Raw genomic sequence first — 24,315 nt, forward strand, 5'->3', positions numbered from 1 at the left:
TATAAGATAACAGAGCAACTTATTCGATAATCTACGGATTACTTGGGTTGATCTTCTCTCACAAAACAATAAAGGGCCGTGTACACCATCCGGCATCGATGGATGTAGGTCGAAAAATAGGGCATGATGAGTAGCACTTAGTAGCCGGATGCTGCATTCCAAGCTGTTCCCCTCCAGACAGTGTAAAGACGGCCCAGTCACAAAAATAAATAACAAGTGGAGAGGAAAGCACCTATATATATATATATATATATATATATATATATATATATATATATATATATATAGCACACATAGGGAACTAGAATGGAAGGATTAAAATAAAAATGAATAAGCAAATGAATAAAGATGAGCAGCCAAACACTCAGTGCAGCCTTCCCTCCTCCACGACGGCGCTAATCGAAGTCTCACTGAGAACACGAGGCTTGAGGGCACGACATCCCCTCAAGCAGAGAACACAGCTCCTCAGAAGTGCGAAGCTGATTTTCGTTCGGATGTAGCTTAGTGTCGGCGTACGGCTCTCCGCGTTTTTCGCTGATCTTGGTTGCGAGTTGTTTCATAACGCGCGATGCTGATAGACCTGCACCACCCGAACAAGCAAAAACCAGTGCATTGAAGCTGCTGTGTTCGGTTTCGCGGATTCGCTCTTCGTACTTATTTCGCTTGATGCTCTCGTGATATTTGTATGCATCTTTTATGGTCTTAGAGCAGCTCTTCGCATGAGGGTTGAAAATCTTCACATCGAAGAAAGTGCGATTAAAGCGGGAGCCCCACAGACCGTTTGCCTTGATGTCCAGTCGAGCGTCATCATCAGTGGTGGTGGAATTACTCGAGAAAATTTCTCCATCGAGCGACTGAAGTTTTGGCTCTATCTGTACATCGTGGCAAACGTCATCCATCAGGTTTGCAAACACATCTCTAATTTCGTTGTGTCGTAGGTGCGTATAACCGCCTTTGGCGCAATGGAGGGCATGGGTGAGGCTGAATTCTTTCCCGCATGGGCATATGGCTGGCGTGTTCTTCGCTTCCAAGGTGTAGCGAAGTGCTATTCCATCACGGAACTCAGTCTTCGTGAGGTCAAAGCCATGTTTTGACAACGGAAGCGCGTTAAGCCAGCTTGATGCTCCTTTCTCCGAGGCCAGCTGGATGGTATACTTCATTTCTGGTAGATTGTTTTCGATTCTGGATTTTTTCGAGATGAGTTCACGTTGATTGTCTGCTTTCTGTCTGAGACTGATCTTGGTTTGTTCTACTTCACATTGTTGAATATTATTGAATAACGCCAATGGTCTTGAGAGTTCAACTGATTGCTCAAGATTTTTGTGAAGATCTTGTGGGAGGGCGATGTTAAGCCCACCCATTCTGAGAGGGAGAGGAAAAAGTTCTTTCCTCTTGGATTACTTCTTTGCCGACGATGTTCGGTATGACTCGGTCAAGCCGCTCCTGCACCTTGTCCAGAACCCCGTCCATGGAAGGTGTAGTACGCGAGAGGAAGCTCAACTTTTGTTGAACCCCCCTTCGTCAAACATGCATAGGCATTCTGGGGAGAGGTGAGAGCAAATTGACCAAGTCTGTCTAAACTTTTTGTGTATTTAGTTTCTGCATCTTTCAGGAATATTTTACTGGACTCAGAGCTTCCGATAACTGATCCCAGGACTCGAGCGCCCTGCGTGATTTCCACATTTGTGCCTGCAAACACAGTTGACGCTTGGCGCTCGCCTCCTGGCTTAATTATCAACTGACACTTCGGAGGATTGACAAGATATCCATACTTGGGACCGAGCTCAGTGAGCTTGTCGAAGAGTGCCCTGATATCTTTTAACTTACCGACGACGCTACCATCATCAGCATACCATTTTTGTGTCAAAGAGTCATTATGAAGTCTTGTTATTAGGGGTAGGATTGCGATTCCATACATTGCCATCGCAAGGGGATCGCCTTGTGTCGTACCTTCCTGAGACAGTATGGTCGACTTACCGATGTAGAGATGAGACGGGTGGCTATAGGAATTCTGTAAGGCAACATGCAAAGATGGGCATAAGGCTTTCACGTTCTCTAATGCTGTTTGTCTATTGAGCACGTTAAAAGCGTTTTTGGCATCAATTAGAAGAATTGCTTCGTTTTCGGGATCATCAAAACTGTGGCGAAGTGAATGTATGGCATGTTCTATGCCACATTTCTGGCCCAGACACAGTTGCATGTTTCCACCGAGGGATGTTAGATCTTGCCTGATGCAGTCGACGATTATGCGTCCGGTGATGCGACGCATTACTTCACCAATACCAATAGGTCTCACACCTGGACATTTATCCAGAGCCACTAGTCGACAACCATTGTATGTAATCAAATCATCCGGTGGTATTGTGGACGTTGCCAGCCTCTTAGCAAACTTGGTAACAAGCTTGCACAGGTTCGTGGAGGTTTGCCCGAAAGCAGAAAGTAGTCTACGCCAGTCATCGGCATCGAGACCTGAAGGCCCGGCACTGCCATGAGTCTTCATTGCATGCTTTCGGACGAGCCTGGCACTGATTTTGTCAAAGACAGCGGGGTGGTAAGGAAGCGTGCGTGGATGTTCGCTCTGAATGCAGTTGGGCTCCAAGGGTTGACCTTCAGGATGTTCGTCGCGTAAAATCTCGAGGACCGGTCTACCGTCTATGAGATCGGTAGATGCGAGCACGCCGCCTTTGTGCTCATCCGAAAGAACGCGAATAGCATTACTGATCTTACCACGAGACATGAAATCGTTGAACATCTTGAGGTCAGAGTGCTGCTGTTTGTTCCTTGAATTCATTCTCATTTGGATTGCCTTCGCTTCACAGAACAGTTCTGAGAAGTTGCAGCTGTACCATGCTTGCAGTCTGCGCTTGATGGTCTTATTGTTCGATCCATCGTCCGTGTTCTTTGTTCGACTGAGGGTTAGGTGCGGAAGTATCATACAGAGGGTCAGAGATATATCGGATCTATCCGTGTTTACGGCAATCGGGGAGAGGACACTGTGAAGGGCTTCGGCGAACTGTTCCCCTGTCTTGTTCTTACCGAGCGTGAAGAACGAGGGCTTCCAAGTGACGACCTCGCGGTATATTTTGCGCACTGTTACCGCGTGATGAGGCTGGAAGTGGTCCCAAAAATTATTCGATGCTGCGGCGACGGAACGTTCGGGGGCGTGCGTTGTTGCAGGATCTATGAGTGCAGTGTCGGGAACGGTCAAAGCGTTGTGTGGTGCCGGCGTTGCGATTGCTGTTTCGGTGGCTGCGGATTACTTGGGTTGATCTTAATGGAATCCAAGTACTTGGGTTGATCTTAATTTTTCCATTAAGATCAACCCAAGTAATCTACGGATTACTTGGGTTGATCTTAATGGAAAAATACTATTAGCAATTTGGCCGTAAGTTAAGTACTGCGGCTACAAATAATTGTTACTAGTCAAACAGTGTATTAAGAAAAGGGGCGGCTTAGATGAGGCCCAATGGTGCTCCGCTGCGATTACACAGAAACCACATTTATTATTTTCATTGTTATTGTTATTGTTTTTATTTCATTTTGCTTTAAGAGCATATCGTCTACTATGATGTCGTTAATTGTGATGTGGCTGTGAACCTGGCCTACTTTGAGTTGTCTAGCTTTATATGAAGTGGGATCATTATAGTGGGTAAAGGAAACAGTTCCAAAACTTTTATGAAAATTTTCAGATGAAGTTGCGTCTCTATGAGCGGGGCACTGGCATCGGCAGTTGACGGAGGGGCAATCGCGGCCAAATGGAAAGAGAACTCGCAAGCAGTTGTCCAGCACGACTTTCTAGGGATCTTTTCCGTCTCACGCTCTCCTATTGACATAGCTGACCTTCATTGTATTCAGTTTTTTTTAAATAACTTGTATCAGATTTTTTGTATCAGAGATTTGTACAGCACTGTTTAATCACAATACTGATATTTTACGTGTGAAATGATCTAGTTGAAGACACGAAAAAGTCCAAAAGATGCCTGAAAATCTACTACAGAGAACGTGGAAAAGATCCGTTGAAATATGCCATAAAAGGTTGTGTCAAACATGCATTAAAAGATTGCGGAAAAGATCCCTTCACTGCAGAAGATGCAATCGACTCGCGTGATCTGAGGCTAAAACAGGGTGACGTCATTGTAGTTGTCAAAGTCACAAAAGTTAGTTTTGAACTTATTCAACATCCACCTTCACTGTTATGAACTTATTCCCCATATTGTTGTCTAAAAAGTACCTACTTTTTGACAGCGTGGAACTGAAGATTTAGCAATCACGCATATTTTTTTTAACTTTTCATTAATGATCAAACCTAGCGATTGTTTGTTTTGAAGGTCGATGCAAAAATGTTGGTTAATTTTTCTATTTTATCTGAAATGGCTGACAAAGTGGTTGTAAAACTCAGACGCGCATTATCAGCAATGTTAATAAAAGGTTAACACTTTGTCGTTTTCAGTTTACAGAGCCGTTTAAACAACTATGAAATTTATTGCAAGTAATCACGTTAGATTGCGAAGGCAGGAAGTACTGTGTTACAGAAAGGATAGTACCTGAATGGGGTCAAAAAATGTATACTGTTGAGGATGTAAGACTTAAAAGAGCGCTAGCAGACATCATTTTGGCAGACAATATTAATTGCTATCCGTCTGTAAGGAGTCTCGTGTAACTTTGAACTACGTTTTCTGGTTCTTAGTTGTTTCATGCGTTTTTCCCTTTTTCCAATTATTTATTGTTCCGACCCAACCCACTTTAGTGGGGACAGGAACTATTTACTCGAATGGCTTTTTTTTGTTAGTCAATTGTGACCGATCGAGTGGTATCATTAAAAAGACCGTCCAGCGTAGAATATGTAATTAAAAGGATTTTTTTTAATTTCGTTTTCTAGAGCGAATTATCGAGGTTTAAATTTTTGTAGATATTGAGACTGATTTGCGTTATTTTTATTCACATTCTCTGGTAGTTTTGACTAAAATTTATTCCATTTTGCTAAAATATGTTAAAATTGTTAACAATAAGGTTGATTTGATTTTCAAAGACAAAATGTATTGTTGACTATTTTACGTAATTTTCTGTCTAAAATTTTGGCTAAATGTTTCAAAATTCAGCCATTTTCATCTAAAGTTGCTGGGAATGAACTTCTTTGGTCCACTTTGGTTAAGCTTGCCCGTAATACACACCCAAAACCACTAACACAATCTTTGTAAACTCCCAAGCAGCCCTAGGACGTACAAATGAACCTCTTTTAAGTTTTCCTTATAGCTATTTGTTTTAATTACTTTCAAATTAACTTTTTAAAATAATTTTCGTCGCCGTTGTTTCTCATTTTCTCATTTTTGTCACCATGTAACTCTATGTTTTGACTGATGGCTTCAACCATTTAATTTTGTAAATTTTTGTTTTCGATACTATTAAATTATTGGGTTTCTTTTTATTGTCATTTCTTCATAGTCATTTTACAAGGTAGACCCGTTGATGTTCAGATGAGAAGCAAGTGATGATTTATGGTTCTTGTAGATAACATCTTATAATTATATTGCCTTGAAAACTGTGACGTCGTAAAGTGTTAGCGAAGTTTTGGCTTCCGCCTGAGTTTGTTATGGTTTTGTGGTCTCCCGACTTTGTCTCATTAATAACAGGCCCAATCGGTTTTCTGAGGAGTTGAATATTAATTCGTCTCTTTTTTGAAATCTTATTTCTGTTGTGATTTTAATGATATTTGTTTTCATATTTATATTTGGACTTTTGAGCTTCGCCATTTTTTTAATCTTTCTTTGGTCAATATCTAGCTTATTCTCTGTAAAGACAGGTCACAACCCGTTCCTGGAGAGTTATATTTGAGTCTTTAAAAAAGTTTCAGTTTCAACCACTTTTTTCTGGGCTTTGCTACTACGAGATTTCAAAATTAAGATTCTATGTTTGTACATTTTAATGGATTTTTTTCTTTTTAAATTATAAAATTAATGGCAGGACCAATTGTGCTATCGCACAATACCGAGACTCCTTGATGAGTAATCTTTTCAAAAGCTTGGAAAGATCTGTTTTGTAGCATTCAAAGTGTGTAGTAAATGAGAAAGCAAGATGCATAAACTTTAAATGAGAAATTTGAATTTTTCGAATTCCTTGTGCGTGTGCATGTTTCATTGAGCCTTAACAAGTAGAAACTTGTTGCTCTTTTTCTTGAACTTTGAACTGCCATGTTGCAGGAGGGTGGACGGAAAGCATTGGGGGAGCTTTGAAGTAGTATGCTCTAGGTTTTGTAATCCTACGAAAATCGTACCGTACTTATATTTTCAAGTGGGCATTTATCAAAATACATTGTGACTAAGTTTTCAAATTTTGGTTTGCTCTAGTAAATGTGATCGTTTGATGGGGGTTCAAAACTCACAAAATTTTCGTTCGCCTCTTTTCTACCGCCGCCTTAGCAGCGTTTGGCGAACAGCACACTTAGAGACTAATAAAGCTCTAAAAGAACTGACAAGTACACAGGGACCTGCAGGTTAACCACTTTATCCCGGTTTTGAGGACGAAAAGTTAAATCGGTCAGGCGATAAAAGAATCAAGCGAAAAAATGAAAATTGAGACCAAAATTGAAACCATACTAAAAACCAATAGGACTTAATTAGTTCGTTTGAGAGCAATCATATTTTTCACTAAATGATGGCAGAAAACATTTACAGCATCATCATAGTATTAAAATTGTACTTCACCGAAAATATACTTTTCCTTTTGGAGAATATTAGTTATCGTCTTCTCACGTAGATTTTTTCGATTTTGTAGTTGTCGTTTGGTTTTTTTTTGTTAATTATTAATTGCTCTCAAACGAAGTTTGTAGCAATTATATTAGTCCTTCGGTCTTTTATGAGATTTTTTGCTTGACCGATTTTTCGTCCGACCCATTGACTTTTCGTCCTCAAAAACGAGATAAACAGGTAGCGCTTGGAGGGCATTAACAGGCTGAGGCGGTATGCTAGAGCCTGAAACATTTTTGGTCTTCAGGTATGTGACTCATCTTCCTCCCATCCCCCTCCCCTCCAACGCTTCCCGTCCACCCTCCTCCAACATGGCGGTTTGGACCCTAACCCTACCGCCCGGCGCTCCCACAACCCTCCCGCAAACGCTTGACCCTTCGCTATCCTAATGCTAGCATCCCTAAAATCCAGTCGGATACTACTAAAACGAAGCGCTCGCCAACGTTAGTCGGTAATGTTTTTTTTTTGAAAAATGGTTAAACTGGATGTACTCTGGTTAAGCATGCGAAAAATTGCAACCGATCTGTGTGGAGAACAGATTTACCAGAGATGTGCTAAAAGGGCTGAACGACGTTGTCTGATATTGGTAAGAGGTACATAGCAAAATTGAAATTTGTTAGCCTTTTAGCTTTTGTTGGGAATCTTTCTAATGTATTAATATCAACAATAACGTGGAATGAGAGAAGGAACATCCCAGGAAATTTTCCCTGTATATCAATTACCAGTAAAACCCTCTTCTTTTTTTATTGCCGACTTTTTTGCTGCTATTTGATCATTGAACAAGTTTGACAATCCCTAATTTTCGCATTTATTTGGTTTGTCGACAAAGGTGTTGGCTAAATTGCATTTAGTAAAAACACAGGCTCTTATCTGTTAAATGTGAAAACAGCGTGTAAATATTCTCAAGTTAGAGAGGGGTAGGAACATGATTCTAGAGGCCGTCACGAGATCTCTTCAGTGTCTAATAATAGAACGGAAACTGGAAATTTATTACCGCAATCCTTCAATGTTATGATATGAGATTGTTGCAATGTGTCAGACTTTGAACGGCTGTCTTTTATCTATCATGAACATTGGGGGTAATTAAATTTAACCATAATGAGGTAGGTCCCGCCCATGTGCAGTAAAGGTAGGACTAGTCATGGTCGAAGTTTAACTTTTGTCTGTGCAGTATGCAGGCTTCAGTAACTGGACTCAGAATAAATTGAGTTAGTCTGATGTTTGTTAGCTTTAGCTAATGAATAATTATTGATGTACTTTGAAGCGCGTGAAGACATTGTTTGCAGAAGAGAATGAAAAGTCGCACTGATATATGGTGTTGTCCGATAAAACTGTGATGGGCCGGCCAGCGAAATTCACTTTGATTTATTACATTTAAGGTCAAGGTTCGTGTTCTGTTCTGTTCTCTGAAACTTATCTTTTCTATGCGTTTCTGCAGTTCTGACAACCCATGCTCGGGTTGACGAAATATGAAAACATGCAACTGTCAGTTTGTCAACTGTTTCAGCTCTGTCTACTTAGAAACTGTTAACACCGTTAAGTAATTTTAGTAAATGGTGATCAACAAATATTAAGGACATTTATGAATTTATAACTACATCTTTAATCATTATCAGATACCGGAAGTAAAAAAAAGGCTGAATTTGTTTTTACAAAGCTGTGTCTACGTACCTATAAACTGTTTAACATCAGTAATTAATAGCCACAGTCAGCCTCTCAACGGCTATTATTTAGACGCTGCTTTTTTTTTCAATCCAAAGAATTGTATTGGGTCTTTTTTACGACTCGAAGAGTGGTAGTGGTGAAGCGTCTCTTTTTACCAATAGTTTTAGTTGGAGTGTATTTAAAACGGGATGTGAAAGTCCATGCCGCACGTGAATACTAAGTTTTATTTAAACGGTTGAAGGAATTGAAGAGCTGAGAGAAGAGTGATTTTCTATTCATGCCGCATTTTTGAGCGAGCGAGAAAAGTAGGTGTAAAAAAATGTCGCTAAGCGAACAAAATTTCTTGATCACATGCGGCTTTTTTACCGAAGTTTTTTTTTGTTCAAACTTCTTCATTCAAAGATGTTCTCTGAATTATCTAAACTAGGATGGTGCGTCTGGAAGAAATTTGACTATTTGAATCGAATATTACATTTTGATATTCAGTCTTTAGCTGCTTTTACTATTTTGCCGTGTTTAAAGCTTTTTTAGCAGTTGGTCTCAATTTTTAAATAGAATTTGGAGCATTTTGTGGTTGATTGTAGTTGTCCTAGCAGTTTTGGATATCTTTCAATTTGTATGATATTTGTTTTAAGTTGTTTTTTAACAGAAAATTGAGCAAATGTTTAATTAATACCCGCCCTCCTCTTCTCAGCCGGCTATTGTAGCGCTCCTAATTTTTTTTTACAATTCAAAGAATCTGAATTGTATTGGGGCGCTGTCTTTTTTAAAAGTTTTTTGTTTGAACTAAATTTCCATTTCTCGCTAGTGGTTTATTTGATCACATGCGGCATCTTGACATTCATTTTTTTAAATTTTTTGATTTATTTTTTGGAAATCGTTTTCCCAATTCACTCATAGTCTGTTCCAGGTCTAGTTTTTTGTTTAAACAATGAAAATTTTTTGAATTGTACGTCAGGACTTGTCCTGCTATGTTTTTTTTACTTCGTTGAACAAAAAAAATGTTTCGCTTTACCTCATTTTGCCGCTTTTTCGACATTTTGCGTGAAATCTTTTTGACTTCTCTAGACTAGTTTCTCTCTTCTCTCATTCTGCTAAAAGTGGTTTTGAACATCAGTTGCTCAGCAAAGCAATTAAAAATGAACAGAGTCAGTATAAAAAATTGAAGTCAGCAATAGAAACGGGATAAACCCATAAAGCCCAATTTTAGATGCCCGCTATTTGAACGTTGTTCCTATAAGTCTTAGTTACCATCTCTAATGCTTTTTGGTATTGATAGTAGCCCCTGTAGCCTCTCTCTAAGAAACAGAAGAATGTTCAACTACGAAATGCCATCAAATTAAATCGGACTTAAAAATGTTTCTGTACAATTTTTTTTTCAATATCTTCTATTCTTTCAATCCCAATCATGCTTATTGGAATCAACGGCGGCTATTTTCCGGCGATCTGCCGGGTATGTTTGTTGTTTAATATCGCTTTACCAAGTATTGGGTGTGTGACTGAAGTAGCAGAATAACTATTCTTCATTTTTCTCCGAATAATGATTGGGAAGCTAGACTGGTGCACGTTTCTGATCTGTGCACGTTTCAATTGTTGTAAAGTATTTCTCTGATAAATATCGTGTGCGTGACTAATTCAGTAGTAGTTGTTAACAAACTTTTTTCTATAATTAATGGGTGCGAAGTTGTTTTTTTTTCATATCGTTCAGAGTTTTATAGTACTTTTTTGATTTTGTCATCTTTCCCTTTCCTGCGGTTTTTCGCGTAATAACCGACTTTGTTAGACTGTCTTTCAATTGGTAAAATTTAGTTGCAAAATACCCTCATTAAAGTGTCTTTTGTCATTTGTTTTTTTCAGATTGGCAACTTTATAAGTTTTTTTTTCGGGACTTTTCCCATATTATTTTTCCTGTTTTTGTTTGCAATTGTTTAGTATTAATTTAGGGGGTGCATTAGGTCACAAGGAATGGTCAATTTTCTACTTCGAGTATTTTCCGAAATTCTTCCGGCAACGTTTTAAAGATATCTTCATTTTTGCTACTCAATTTTGATTTCGATGAGAATCTATTTAGAGTGGTGATTTTAGTAACGCTTTTGTAATTGGAGCTAGATTTGAAAAAGGCACTAGATTTGAAGACTGATTTTTTCAGGCTGTTTTTAAAGTGGAGTGAGAAATTGGTGTTCGAATAAATTTTTAGTCTTTTATTTTTGCTTGGCTTTCTGAACCTAATTGTTTTGAATGGTCGTACAATTGTTTTTACTAATGCTTCGTTGATTTTTTCAGGCCACCAAAAATCATTTAATGGTTTATGTGACTTGACAGTGTTTGTTTTTAATAGAATAAGTAATTTTTATTTATGCCCGTTCTTTTAGTTTTGTTTTTCTGTTACAGTGTCATTAGGAACTGGTCTGATCTCCACACTAATGAAAGTATCACACGTTGATAATCAGGTACACATGAATCTAATTAATGTCGAGAATATAGCGCTTATTTTTATGATCTTCAAACTATATCTTTTCATATTCTTGCACTTATGGGTCTCGAGCCTTTTTGTTGTTTTTCTTGTGTTCTTGTCGCTTAGTAGTGAAAATGGAAGTTTTTTTGACTTTTCATTGCATCATTGTTCTCGTCAATTTAATGGCATCAACTTTAAGCTATCGCCTTTATTGACTTAGATGCCATATGTTGAAAGTTTTCGGTGAGTTTTCGACTTCTTCCTTTATGTATTGTTCTTTTTGTCCCTTTTTCACCAATGGAATTTATAATTGTTGTTTTATGACTTTTTTTGTAGAGTTTCTCTCTTTGACGTCACCAATTTTCAAAAATTTGCTGTAAAATTTCTCCGTTTTAACCCCTTTTTGCATTCTCTTATCGATTTCCAAAAGTTTGTTGAATTGTGTACTCATTCGAAGGACTTTTTTGTTAGTTTTTTTGCCAATATGATCATTTGCATTTCCGATTATCATAGTTTGATGTTGCTTGAAAAATGTTTTGCTAGCTGATAATAGTATCAATTTTAATAGCCTTCATTTCAGAAGCTGAGTTAAGTATATTTTCAGAATCTGACTGAAGCTGCATAACAAGTTATAACAATGTTTATTCTTAAAAAAAGTTATGTCAAATTCTATTTCCTTTTTTTGTTTCAATCCCGCTGTGTCATGGGTGTCAATGGTGGTTATTTTCCGGCGATTTGCCGGATATGTTTTTCAACAGGTGTCGGGCCAATGTAGTCGTTTTAACTTATTGCGTGTGACTGCAGGAAGGAAGACTAATGAGAGATTATAGTTAAAGTAAACTCCCCAGAAAGAGTGAGCATCAATAGGCGAAAGTTGTTAGTTTTCTGGTTCTTGGGCCTCGATATCTGATCGTATAATTGTCTTGCGTTACACGTCCCGGTCTTGAAATTTTCTTTCATACTCTAAGATATTGTTGTTGAATCATTGTAATAATTCAATTATTTTTTGTGCTGGATGGATCTTTAACCTTTTCGTATAAAGTTTAAAAAAATTTGTTTTTAATTCCCTGCTAATGCTTTGAGTCCTACAGAAGACTTATGTTCAGTTGAGTTGCTTGAAGCTTTTATTATGCAGTTGTTCGTGCTTGGTTGCGAACACATTTCATTTGATTGCCAACCCAGTTCGTAGGGATTTCACATCATTTTCATCATTCTGATTGAGAAAAATTTATTTCATTTAACTTCTTAACTGAGCTCTTTTTAAGTTACTGTTACAGTGAAAGCTTTTCGATTTCTTTTGAATCCTGTGAGAGCAAACTTAACTGCTTAAGATTGACTTTTGCAACCAAAATGTGAGTAATGCAAAAATGCTAAAGCAAAGCTTTCGTTTTTGAAACCTGTTCAGTTGCGCTTAATATTCTCGAACAACTTTGTCATGGAGATGCGTTTCCTTTTTGCATTCTGTAGGTAGTTTTTAGTTGCTCTCAAACGAAGTTTAAAGTAATTATTGTAAACGTGTGACTTTGTTTGCAAAATTTTTGCTTGACGCTCTGTTCTAGAATATTTTTTTAACTTGAGTGTTTTTTAACACTTAGTTCCTCACTTTTGATTGACCTAAGTTGCTCTCGTTGTGAAGTAAAGTTCGTTGGTTAAAGGGATTGTGAGCGAAAGGAAGGCAAATCTTTTGTAGGTGAGTGGTTAAGATGACGAGAGTGCCAACTCGGAGGTCCGGGTTCGAACCCCAGTGGGGAAGTTTTTTTGGCAGCCTGAAAAATTTCTAAGCTACGCCCACGTATCCTAGTTCCATGGGACCAGCTGTCGTTGTCTGTATGTCTTATGAGAAAAACATAGACGAAGAAATTTCATTTGAGATCTCTGGCCTTCTAAAATGCTAGTACAAGTTGAATTTTTCATTTTCCAATAATTTTGAGCTGATTTTGTATTTTATCAAATCAAAACTCTTAAAGTTCGAGAAAAATGTTTTTTTAAATGATATTATACTTTTGTATTATTTTATTCTATCTCGATTAACATAATAAGAATCACCTTCTCAAGTCAGCACAATCAACTACTTCTTTTTTGAAACTGCTGGATATTAATTTTCAAAATTGTGAAATTTTTTAATAAACTTCTTTTGTTAATTGTATGTTCAAGCGTGCGTGACCCAGTTGGCCTCGTCTATCTATAAACGCAGTTTAGCTTTTTTTAGTTATAAGATATTTGATAGTTTTCCCTATTTCAAAAGTTTGGTATGGTAAATATTAAAAGCTTCGCACCTTTGCGGTTTGAGGACTTGAACTTGGTGTACCAATTTTTTTGTTCTTTAATTGATGTCGACGTTTTCGATAACAACAAACATGAATTTTCGTGGACTATTACTAATAAAAAGACTAATCGATTTACTTTGTATGTAGGTTTCTTAAAACGGATGTAAGTATTCAGAAATTGAATGCCATTCGACGGGTGGCAACGTTGTGCAAATGCAAGTTACCCTTCCTCTTTGTTTAACTTGCTAGTTGTGTCCATATTATTGAGCATTTTTGCGTTACTGTCTGTTGCTCAAAGGGGGTAGTATTCGACATAGTCATTGACGTTGAATGTCGTTAAAAGTGTGTCAAATTGATCGTGTTTCTCAGCCTGATTTTTTTCTGGAGCAATTCGGATAAACACATGTCACTCTCTTGTCTATTGATTTGACATAGATTATTTACGAGAGCTACCAGAATAACAGCAATAGAGTTTGAATATTGCACATGTTCAAATCAAGCGAACATTTCAACTTTTGTTATTGCAAAAATGTGCCGAGTTGAAGCTCTAGGACAACTGATATCATTCGCTTTGGCTGTGGTTGCCCCTTTTTAGTTTTTTTAAGAGACGTTATTTTGTGATGGTAGGATTCTTCTACACGTTAAAATTTGAAGGCATTTAAAAAATTGATCAAACAAGCATTCGGCCGCTGATGGTAGAGCTTTGTTAACGAATAAAAGCTATGAACTTGTTACGATTGGTACTAAGGGCTTTTTTCCCGAGAAATGAGATGCTTCCTCGATTTGTTCTTTTTGAGGCCGATTCGCCTTCGATAATTTTTGTGATTATCATGTCAGTTTTTCTTTTTGTTTAGGTTCGTGGCGTTTTAGAAGAAATGTCAAGCTAGAAATGTTAATTTCCACGAAACGTATGTGGAATATTCGAGTGTTTTATCTAAGTAACCTTTTTGTATGAAGCATTTCTACCATCCTGACAAGTTGAATGGTGACTTTGTTTCCGGCTTTTATGGAAGAACAGAAATGTAGCTCCAGTTTTTTACAAGAGATATCAGCTATTTCGCAGTTCATTTTTTCATAAATTCTATCATGAACTCACCGATCTATATGAAAAACAATATATCAAAAATTCGAAAAGAAACGAACGCAACAGGGCGTAATTGATCGAAACGGGTGAAATTATACAGGTTTCATTAGAGGTGACTTAGCTTCTCGTAATAGCTAAATTTCATATTCTAAGTTACGTTAAAATGATTAAAGAAATATGAAAACAATAACTGAATTTAAACTGAGAGCAATAGTTTAAAACAGAAACTAAGAACAATAGTTTAAAAAAATCCTAGGGCGATGCTAGTAAGGTTTGTATTAAATTTTAAAATGGGAAATGGCATTGGAATAATGTGCGAACTACAGCTGTGTAGTTTAGCCGTTTATTCTTCATTAATAGCCGCCCTCATCTTCTCAGCCGGCTATTATAGCGCTCCTATTTTGTTTTTTACAATTCAAAGAATTCGAATTGCATTGGGCGCTGTCTTTTTTTTTAAGATCTGTTCACACATTTTCATGATTTTTGAAGTTAAATTGGAGTAGTGATTTTGGTCACGCCGAAACAGGAAGTGGAGCGAAAAAGCGACTGGTTTTGTGGCGTGAATTTTCTTCGCTCTAAATTTAAAGTGGAGTGAGAAAACGGTGTTTGAACAAAAATTCGCTTTCTTGCTGGTGGTTTTTTGTTCAAATGCGGCAATTTCACTTTGATTTTTACTGTTTTTCCGATTTTTTGGATCGGATTTTTTCTAAATGGTTTTCTCAATCAATAGTCCGTTCTAGGTCTAGTTTTCTGTTAAGTCAATGAAAATTCTTTGAATTGTACGTCAGGACTTGGCTTGCTATGTTTTTTACTCCGTCGAACTTTTTTTCCGTTGAACCCATTTTGCCGCTTTTTCGACATTTTGCGTGAAATCTTTGACTTCTCTAGGCTAGTTGCACGTCTGTCATTCAGCTCAAAGTCCTTTTAAACAGCAGCTGCTCAGCAAAGCAATTCAAAATGAAGAGAGTCAGCATTAAAAAAATCAAAGTCAGAAATAGAAACGGGATAAACCCATAAAGCCCATTTTTAGATGCCCGGTACTTGAACTTTGTTCTCATAAGTTTTAGTTACTATCTATAATGCTTATTGGTATTGATACTAGACCCTGTAGCCTCTCACTGAGAGACAGGAGTATGTTCAATTACGAAGTGTCATCAAAATAAATCGCACTTAAAAATGTTTTTATACAAAAATCAATATTTGTTGATATTTTCTTTTCTTTCAATCCCAATAGAGTTATCGGAATCAACGGCGGCTATTTTCCGGCAATCTGCCAGGTATGTTTATTCTTTAAATTAAAGTTTTGCCATCGAACCACTGTTTGAATACAATAAAACATTTTCTGACCAAAACAAAGCAATTATTTTGTACATTTACCCTACACTCCCATTTGTATGGTAATTATATCTGTCTTTCGAATTCAAGTGTTCTGTTTTTGAATCAGCCTCACGTTAGCAATTAAAATAGGCGGTACATAACACTATGAGAACCAAACCCCTACCAAACGCCTGCCTACACTATGAGAACCAAACCCCTGCGAAAGGATTCTGAGCAGGTCGAATTATTTCTATAACTCTCGATCCACGGTTACTTGTTACGTGTGATGGTGTTACGAAGTGTAGCACTAATTTGCTATATTGATTCCGAGATGTCATTTTTGGTTGTTGCAGGACCAAAACTGGATCAAGGCTAAATCTCTGGATGGAAGAGAGGGCCTAGTTCCTGTCAACTACATCAAAAGAAGGGATCCGGTCAAGCTGCACAGCTATGTGTAAGTGAAGAACAATGTATAGTCCAGTTTTCCTTTAAAGGCAGACTAAACCATTGCGGCTTAAAATGGTCTTGGAAAATGTAGCTGTCGTCATTTATATTGAGCTAGTTGGGAATTCATGCGATCCAGCCCGATTCGAAAACGGGACAGCTGGTTCCGAAGTTCAAAGAAATTAACAATGAGGCAGAAGGTTCCTACGATCCTGATCAACCACATTCTTTGTATGATTCTCTACTAAATGAACTAGAAGCAGTAAACGTTCAAAATACAGCAATTTATGCTTTTGTACGTAAATTTGATGACCAAAACTAATGACTTAACCGCGAACCTCTTTAAGGTCACAAACATTTGATAGTCAACGCATATCACCCTAAAACGCGAAAAGAAACAAAAAGCAGAAAAAACGTGAAACGAACTGACTTAATTTCAAAAACAAATTGAAAGAAATTTATGAAAGACAATTGTAACTTGATGTCCCTAGAAAACACGCCATCTCTGCAAAACACGGAGAAAAAGTTATAAAAGGTACAAGTGAAAATTCATCTAGCAAAACTCAAAATGTTATTGAAAATTACTGAAGCCAAATTTTGGACGGCAAAATTGAGTTATCACCCCCCTAGTATCACGGAGTAAAAATTCCAATTTTTGAAGCAATAGCACTCCAACTTAAAATTAAATTTCGAAAACAATTTTTGGATCTATTCTGTTTCACCCCCCCCCCCCCAGCTTAGTGGGCTTATATCTTTTACGCCCCCAGGTGTACGTGCTGTTTTCTTACATAGTAACGTGCTATATAACAACATGTAATTTGTAATTGGGGGGTGTAAAACACAAAGGGGGGCCAAAACAGAATAGATCCCATTTTTTACACCACTGATTCCCTACACTAGTCCTCTCATGTACCTAAGAAATTTAGATAAAACACAACGTTCACAGAAATTGCTATGTAAAGTTGACGAGCTACATCCATGTTTAACAATAAAAAGAAAGTTGTTACAAGATTAGAATTCATTCAGATTTTTTTCTCCTTTTAACGTTTAACGCAAATGAAAATTTAGCCATAGTTGAACAAACCTGAAAACATCACATGTGACAACGTTGTTTTTACTGTTAGATTTTGATGGATGGAGCTCATCAACTTTTCATTGGAATTTCTGCTAAGAGAACGCTGGGTTGAATCTGAATTTCCGAGGTTGACAAGAGGATTAGTGCAGGGGTCAGTTGTGTAAAAATTGTTATCGAAATTTGAAGTTGGAGTACTATTGCCTCGAAATTGAGTTTTTACTTCGTGAAATCAGGGAGTGCTTGCTTACTACTGCCGTTCAGTATAGAACACGAAACCATATATTAAAAGGTTAGTAGCAAATATTAATTTCATACCATTTAGTGTTAGAAGGCAGCTAACATTGTTTCTAATTCCTCTTGGAAAATTTAGGAAAAAACAAAACAAATGAAGTCAAACTTAAAGAAGATCACATTCAAAAATAGATAGTGCATCTGTGTATGTAAGAAGATGAACTACAAACTGAAAACAACATTTGCAGTAAATGGCTGCACATTACAGGGCCGATGCAGCCTGTTATTTTTGAGACTAAGAGATAGGACAACAAAGAAAACAATCATGAGTAAAGTGCAAAACGTTACTGTTTTTTGTAATAGAAAGTATCAAAGTCTTTAAAACCATTAGAGAGTAACCCAAAACTGTTCGGACTAATTTTTCGCTTAGAAAGCATATGCAAAACGCTTTAATGAGGATTGGACGCAAGTCCACAAAACGGTTGCAAAAGTCAAAATAATTTGAAATTTGATTAAAAGCTATAGCTATCAACTGAGAACAGCTATTTGAGTTGAATTATGCTTCATAAAAGTACCAATGAGGTTGATCAATAAAGCGACTGGGTGGCGAGACCGCAAAAATTTGAAAATTTTACGGAAGGCATAAAACCGTTAGCCAGTAACTGGAAGCATAATAGGGGTTCTGTTGAAACCCAGCGCGAGCTGTCATTATTGGGACTAAAATACGAGACATCAAATAGAAAATTGAATACGGGCCTCGGTACAACGTCAACGTTACCGATCACTAGTTGGGCTAAATGACACGACAACAAAACAAAGACGCGCAAAGTTTACAAACATTTTATCAGAACACCGTGTCACTTGTCAAAGTCCTAAAGTATTAGCCATTAGCTGAAAACCATATATTTGGTCTCAAAGTATTCAACGTGAGTGGGAGCTGTAATTACTCGGACGGAATGACAGCAACAATATGCTGGCAAACCTAAAATATTCCGAAATATATGTTAAAATAGTGTCGACGTTATAGAAATTGTTATCTGGCCCTTGATCGATTCGCATGTCAACAGCATGTATGCACGTTACTATCTTATTTATTAACAGGGGTAGCAGTTGCGAGAAAAAAATATCGAGAGAAAAGCGGCGCAAAACAGCTGTCAAATTGCCGCACGTGAGCAAGATTTTCCATAAAAAACGGGAAATAGTTCCAATTACTTCATTTTGTAAGATGTTTGAGAAAAGTTCTAGCTTCAAAAATACTCAATGTTTTGCTTTCTTTAGCGACTCTAATTTGACTGTGCGTTTATTTTGAAAAGATGTTTGTTTTGAAATTTGTGTTTATTTTGAAATATGAAAGATCTTACGACGCCGAATACAACTCAATTTCTCTAGATTGTAGCAATCTGCAATGTGGCAAACAGCCGTAAATAAATGAAAGATAAGATCAAAAAAATTTTTTATTTGAATTTTTTTTTCAAATTAAAAGATGAATGAAAAAAATCAAAGGAAATTTGTTGGGTATTTATTTTTAGCTTATTGGACAATTTTTGTATTGGGTAAAATATAATTTTGAAGGTCGTCAATCATGCAATATCTTTTTCTGGACTGTGAGTTTAGCAATGTCTCGAACAGACTCATCGCCTATGTTTGAGGCATTTCACAGTGTCAATTAATTTTATAATTCGGAAATGTTGGAAGTTAATTTGTTTGTTACAGGTGGTTTCACGGAAAAATAGAGCGCGAAACTGCAGAAGAACTGTTGAAATCACCTCCCCTTGTTAACGGAAAATACTTGGTCCGCGAGAGTATACGGTATGAGGGTGATTTTACCCTGTCCTTGTTAACCGTAAGCGATGCAAATGAGCCCATTATCGACCACTACAGAATGTCCCGAGATTCAAAGAATGGAAAAATTTATATAGATGAAGAGCATCAGTTTGAGCACATCATTGACGTGATCAGCTTTTACAGAAAAGAAGCTTGTGGGCTAGCCTATAAATTAACTCGATCTGTGGATACGAATGAGGCGAAGATCAGAGTAATTAAAAGTGATTTTGAGAAGTGCAACTGGAGGATAAGTCGGGCAGAGGTCCATTTAAAAGAATCAATAGGATCCGGGGAGTTTGCAGGTTAGTGCATGGCTGAGCTGTTGTCGATTCGAATTTTGTAGATTTTCCTGTTATTATTGTTCAACCCTTAATTAGAATCCAGGTGTATAAATCATTCTAATTTACTTATAACTTCGATAACAAAACAGTTATTGTTCGTCTGAGCTATTCTTAGTCAATTCTTAGTTGATTTTCCAATCACTGTATTGCTAAGCCTTTATTTTTCAGCCAGGATTATAAAACATTTTAATTTACGCATAATGAAGATTTTTTACACACAATCAAGATTTTTCTCTGACGCAATGCTTGTAGCATTTTTTAAAAGTTCTTATGGTTAGTTTAAGTATTCGAAAACCTGTTTGCTCAGAGTGTTTCGAACTTAACTTTTTAGAGAGTTGAAACAGTATCACTGTATTGTTCCATCTTGAATTTTTAGTCAAGATGGACTATAAAACATTATTTTACGAGTCGGTTAATAAAACAATTGCACAAAAAAACTTGATCGGCAGCTTGATTGTTTCAGAGGTCTTCAAAGGCACATTCCGAAAAGCGCAAGTCGCTGTTAAGAAGATCAAGCGGCAGGGACAGGAGGAGAGTGAGAAGATACTGGCCGAGGCTTGCATCATGACCAGTTTGAAACATCCAAATCTGCTGCGACTCATAGGCGTTGTAACAGATGATCCCATCATGATGCTTGTGGAGTACTGCGATAAGGTAACTGCCATTAAGTCATCAAATGAGAAAAATAGTCCGTCGGCTCTATGTAAACCCTGTTTTGAGATGGTTGAGCTTTACGATCAGATCAGTTATTGGCTTCAAAGTTTTTGGACCAAAAATTGACCATTTACATTTGAGAATAGCGGGATGCTAAATTTGCTTCTCAATTTCTGCTGCCTTTCATAATTCTTATAAGCAGTAAGACCTTAAAGTTTAAGACAAGGAGTGCTTCGCTTTGCTGTATCGTTTTTTGACTAGTTACCCTTAACTTGAATGCGTGCAAAATGGATGTTTTTGAATGCTTGTAGATTTCAGATTACTATCAAGAACTTCGTGTTGATCGAGATTTGGACGCGGAATATAAGTTTTAAAGTGTTCCAAGTTTTTGGGTAGCTGTACTTGCGGTATCAGGTGGATTAGTCTGTGGTTTTTCAAAAATTTCACTAAGCGATATATGAGTCAATTGGCGATTATTACCCTCTTTTTGAATTCGTAGATTTTGTATCCACAACCTCAATTTGTGGATGGTGATTTCTATAGATTATTAATTAATTAATTCAGTGTCGACATAAAAGGCACCATGTTTAAGCTCCTAATCTTTACATGTTTTAACAGCCCCTAAACATGCTTTTCGGCAAAAAGCGACTGGCAACAGTAGGATTCGAACCGGTGTCTGTGAGTTAAGAGGCAAAAGCGCAATGAGTTGAGCTAAGAAACAGATGAGCCGCGTATTTATCGGGATTTTTGTCCATTAACGTCGCATATGTTTCCACTTTCTCCAATTCCCTCTTTTTTCACAGTTTTTGTGCTCCATGCCTTTCTCCTGTCACTATCTATCTTTATCATTCTTCTATATATTAATTCAGTGTCGACATAAAAGACACCATGTTTAAGCTCCTAATCTTTACATGTTTTAACAGCCCCTAAACATGCTTTTCGGCAAAAAGCGACTGGCAACAGTAGGATTCGAACCGGGGTCTGTGAGTTAGGAGGCAAAAGCGCAATGAGTTGAGCTAAGAAACAGATGAGCCGCGTATTTATCGGGATTTTTGTCCATTAACGTCGCATACGTTTCCACTTTCTCCAATTCCCTCCTTTTTTCACAATTTTTTGTGCTACATGCCTTTCTCCTGTCACTATCGATCTTCTATCAATCTACATAATAAAAATAATTCGAATACCTATACCTTTATGTTTAAGCTCCTAATCTTCACATGTTTTAAGGCCTCTTAAATACACATCAAAGGGTTTTGATTCGCATGTATTTTGAAAAAGGTCAATGACCGAAAATTTGACCTTACCAAAAAGTAAATGACCGAAACGTTGCCTATGCCGTGAAGGTCAATGACTGAATACTGAATGTAAAAATGGTTCATTGTTTGAAAAGCTGCCTATGACCGAAAAGCTGTCATCTATATCTATATATTAATTCAGTGTTGACATAAAAGGCACCATGTTTAAGCTCCTTATCTCTACATGTTTTAACAGCCCCTAAACATGCTTTTCGGCAAAAAGCGACTGGCAACAGTAGGATTCGAACCGGCGTCTGTGAGTTAAGAGGCAAAAGCGCAATGAGTTGAGCTAAGAAACAGATGAGCCGCGTATATATCGGGATTTTTGTCCATTAACGTCGCATACGTTTCCACTTTCTCCAATTCCCTCCTTTTTTTCACAATTTTTTGTGCTACATGCCTTTCTCCTGTCACTATCGATCTTCTATCAATCTACATAATAAAAATAAGTCGAATGCCTATACCTTTATGTTTAAGCTCCTAATCTTCACATGTTTTAAGGCCTCTTAAATACACATCGAAGCGTTTTGATTCGCATGTATTTTGTAAAAGGTCAATGATCGAAAATTTGACCTTACCAAAGAGTAAATGACCGAAAAGTTGCCTATGCCGTGAAGGTCAATGACTGAATACTGAATGTAAAAGCTATGACCGAAAAGCTGTAATCTATATCTATGTATTAATTCAGTGTTGACATAAAATGCACCATGTTTAAGCTCCTAATCTTTACATGTTTTAACAGCCCCTAAAAATGCTTTTCGGCAAAAAGCGACTGGCAACAGTAGGATTCGAACCGGGGTCTGTGAGTTAAGAGGCAAAAGCGCAATGAGTTGAGCTAAGAAACAGATGAGCCGCGTATTTATCGGGATTTTTGTCCATTAACGTCGCATACGTTTCCACTTTCTCGAATTCCCTCCTTTTTTTACAATTTTTTGTGCTACATGCCTTTCTCCTGTCACTATCCATCTTCTATCAATCTACATAATAAAAATAATTCGAATACCTATACCTTTATGTTTAAGCTCCTAATCTTCACATGTTTTAAGGCCTCTTAAATACACATCAAAGCGTTTTGATTCGCATGTATTTTGAAAAAGGTCAATGACCGAAATTTTGACCTTACCAAAGAGTAAATTACCGAATAGTTGCCTATGCCGTGAAGGTCAATGACTGAATACTGAATGTAAAAATGGTTCATTGTTCGAAAAGCTGCCTATGACCGAAAAGCTGTCATCTATATCTATATATTAATTCAGTGTCGACATAAAAGGCACCATGTTTAAGCTCCTAATCTTTACATGTTTTAACAGCCCCTAAACATGCTTTTCGGCAAAAAGCGACTGGCAACAGTAGGATTCGAACCGGGGTCTGTGAGTTAAGAGGCAAAAGCGCAATGAGTTGAGCTAAGAAACAGATGAGCCGCGTATTTATCGGGATTTTTGTCCATTAACGTCGCATGTGTTTCCAATTTCTCCAATTCCCTCCTTTTTTTCACAATTTTTTGTGCTCCATGCCTTTCTCCTGTCACTGTCTATCTTCTATCAATCTTCTATATATTAATTCACTGTCGACATAAAAGACACCATGTTTAAGCTCCTAATCTTTACATGTTTTAAAAGCCCCTAAACATGCTTTTCGGCAAAAAGCGACTGGCAACAGTAGGATTCGAACCGGGGTCTGTGAGTTAAGAGGCAAAAGCGCAATGAGTTGAGCTAAGAAACAGATGAGCCGCGTATTTATCGGGATTTTTGTCCATTAACGTCGCATACGTTTCCACTTTCTCCAATTCCCTCCTTTTTTTCACAATTTTTTGTGCTACATGCCTTTCTCCTGTCACTATCGATCTTCTATCAATCTACATAATAAAAATAATTCGAATACCTATACCTTTATGTTTAAGCTCCTAATCTTCACATGTTTTAAGGCCTCTTAAATACACATCAAAGCGTTTTGATTCGCATGTATTTTGAAAAAGGTCAATGACCGAAAATTTGACCTTACCAAAGAGTAAATGACGGAAAAGTTGCCTATGCCGTGAAGGTCAATGACTGAATACTGAATGAAAAAATGGTTCATTGTTCGAAAAGCTGCCTATGACCGAAAAGCTGTCATCTATATCTATATATTAATTCAGTGTCGACATAAAAGGCACCATGTTTAAGCTCCTAATCTTTACATGTTTTAACAGCCCCTAAACATGCTTTTCGGCAAAAAGCGACTGGCAACAGTCGGATTTGAACCGGGGTCCGTGAGTTAAGAGGCAAAAGCGCAATGAGTTGAGCTAAGAAACAGATGAGCCGCGTATTTATCGGGATTTTTGTCCCTTACCGTCGCATCCGTTTCCACTTTCTCCAATTCCCTCCTTTTTTCACAATTTTTTGTGCTCCATGCCTTTCTCCTGTCACTATCTATCTTCTATCAATCTACATATTCAAATAGTTCGAATACCTATACCACCATGTTTAAGCTCCTAATCTTCACATGTTTTAAGGCCTCTTAAATATACATCAAAGCGTTTTGATTCGCATGTATTTTGAAAAAGGTCAATGACTGAAAACTTGACCTTGCCAAAAAGTAAATGACCGAAAAGTTACCTATGCCGTAAAGGTCAATGACTGTATACTGAATGTTAAAATGGTTCATTTTTGGAAAAGCTGCCTATGACCGAAAAGCTGTCATAGGCAATAAAGGTCAATGACTGGATAGCCGCGGATGTTTTTAATCGGAACTTTTTATGCTGAATGTTTGCGTGACCAATTTTTAAACAATCTTTTGCTTCTTTTGTTTTCAGTTTTGCTTGATCTCAGTCTCATAAAAGTTTTGAACTGAAGTTTAATTAACTGAATCTTTTGTTGCCAGTGTTTTTTCAAAAGTTAGACTGTGAAGAATTTGGTCTATTTTTCTTTTTTACTTTCGAAGG

General features: G+C 37.3%; 1 protein-coding gene across 2 annotated transcripts in view; it reads left to right on the top strand.

Annotated features, from left to right (window-relative positions):
* Nucleotides 1-3,651: 3,651 nt before the first annotated feature.
* LOC142344901 (tyrosine-protein kinase CSK-like) overlaps nt 3,652-24,315 on the top strand; it is a 57,979-nt gene continuing 37,315 nt past the window's right edge. The window contains exons 1-5 of one of the 2 annotated variants that reach the window (XM_075396953.1): nt 3,652-3,797; nt 4,085-4,157; nt 15,885-15,985; nt 18,995-19,407; nt 19,910-20,100. In XM_075396953.1, coding sequence (XP_075253068.1) covers nt 3,706-3,797; nt 4,085-4,157; nt 15,885-15,985; nt 18,995-19,407; nt 19,910-20,100 — 870 coding nt within the window. In that variant the 5' untranslated portion in view covers nt 3,652-3,705. The remainder of the gene's footprint in view (nt 3,798-4,084; nt 4,158-15,884; nt 15,986-18,994; nt 19,408-19,909; nt 20,101-24,315) is intronic. The other variant, XM_075396954.1, reaches the window with a different exon arrangement.

The sequence above is a fragment of the Convolutriloba macropyga genome, chromosome 8 (assembly GCF_964194025.1).
Source record: "Convolutriloba macropyga chromosome 8, txConMacr16.3, whole genome shotgun sequence".
NCBI classification, from domain to species: domain Eukaryota; kingdom Metazoa; phylum Xenacoelomorpha; order Acoela; family Convolutidae; genus Convolutriloba; species Convolutriloba macropyga.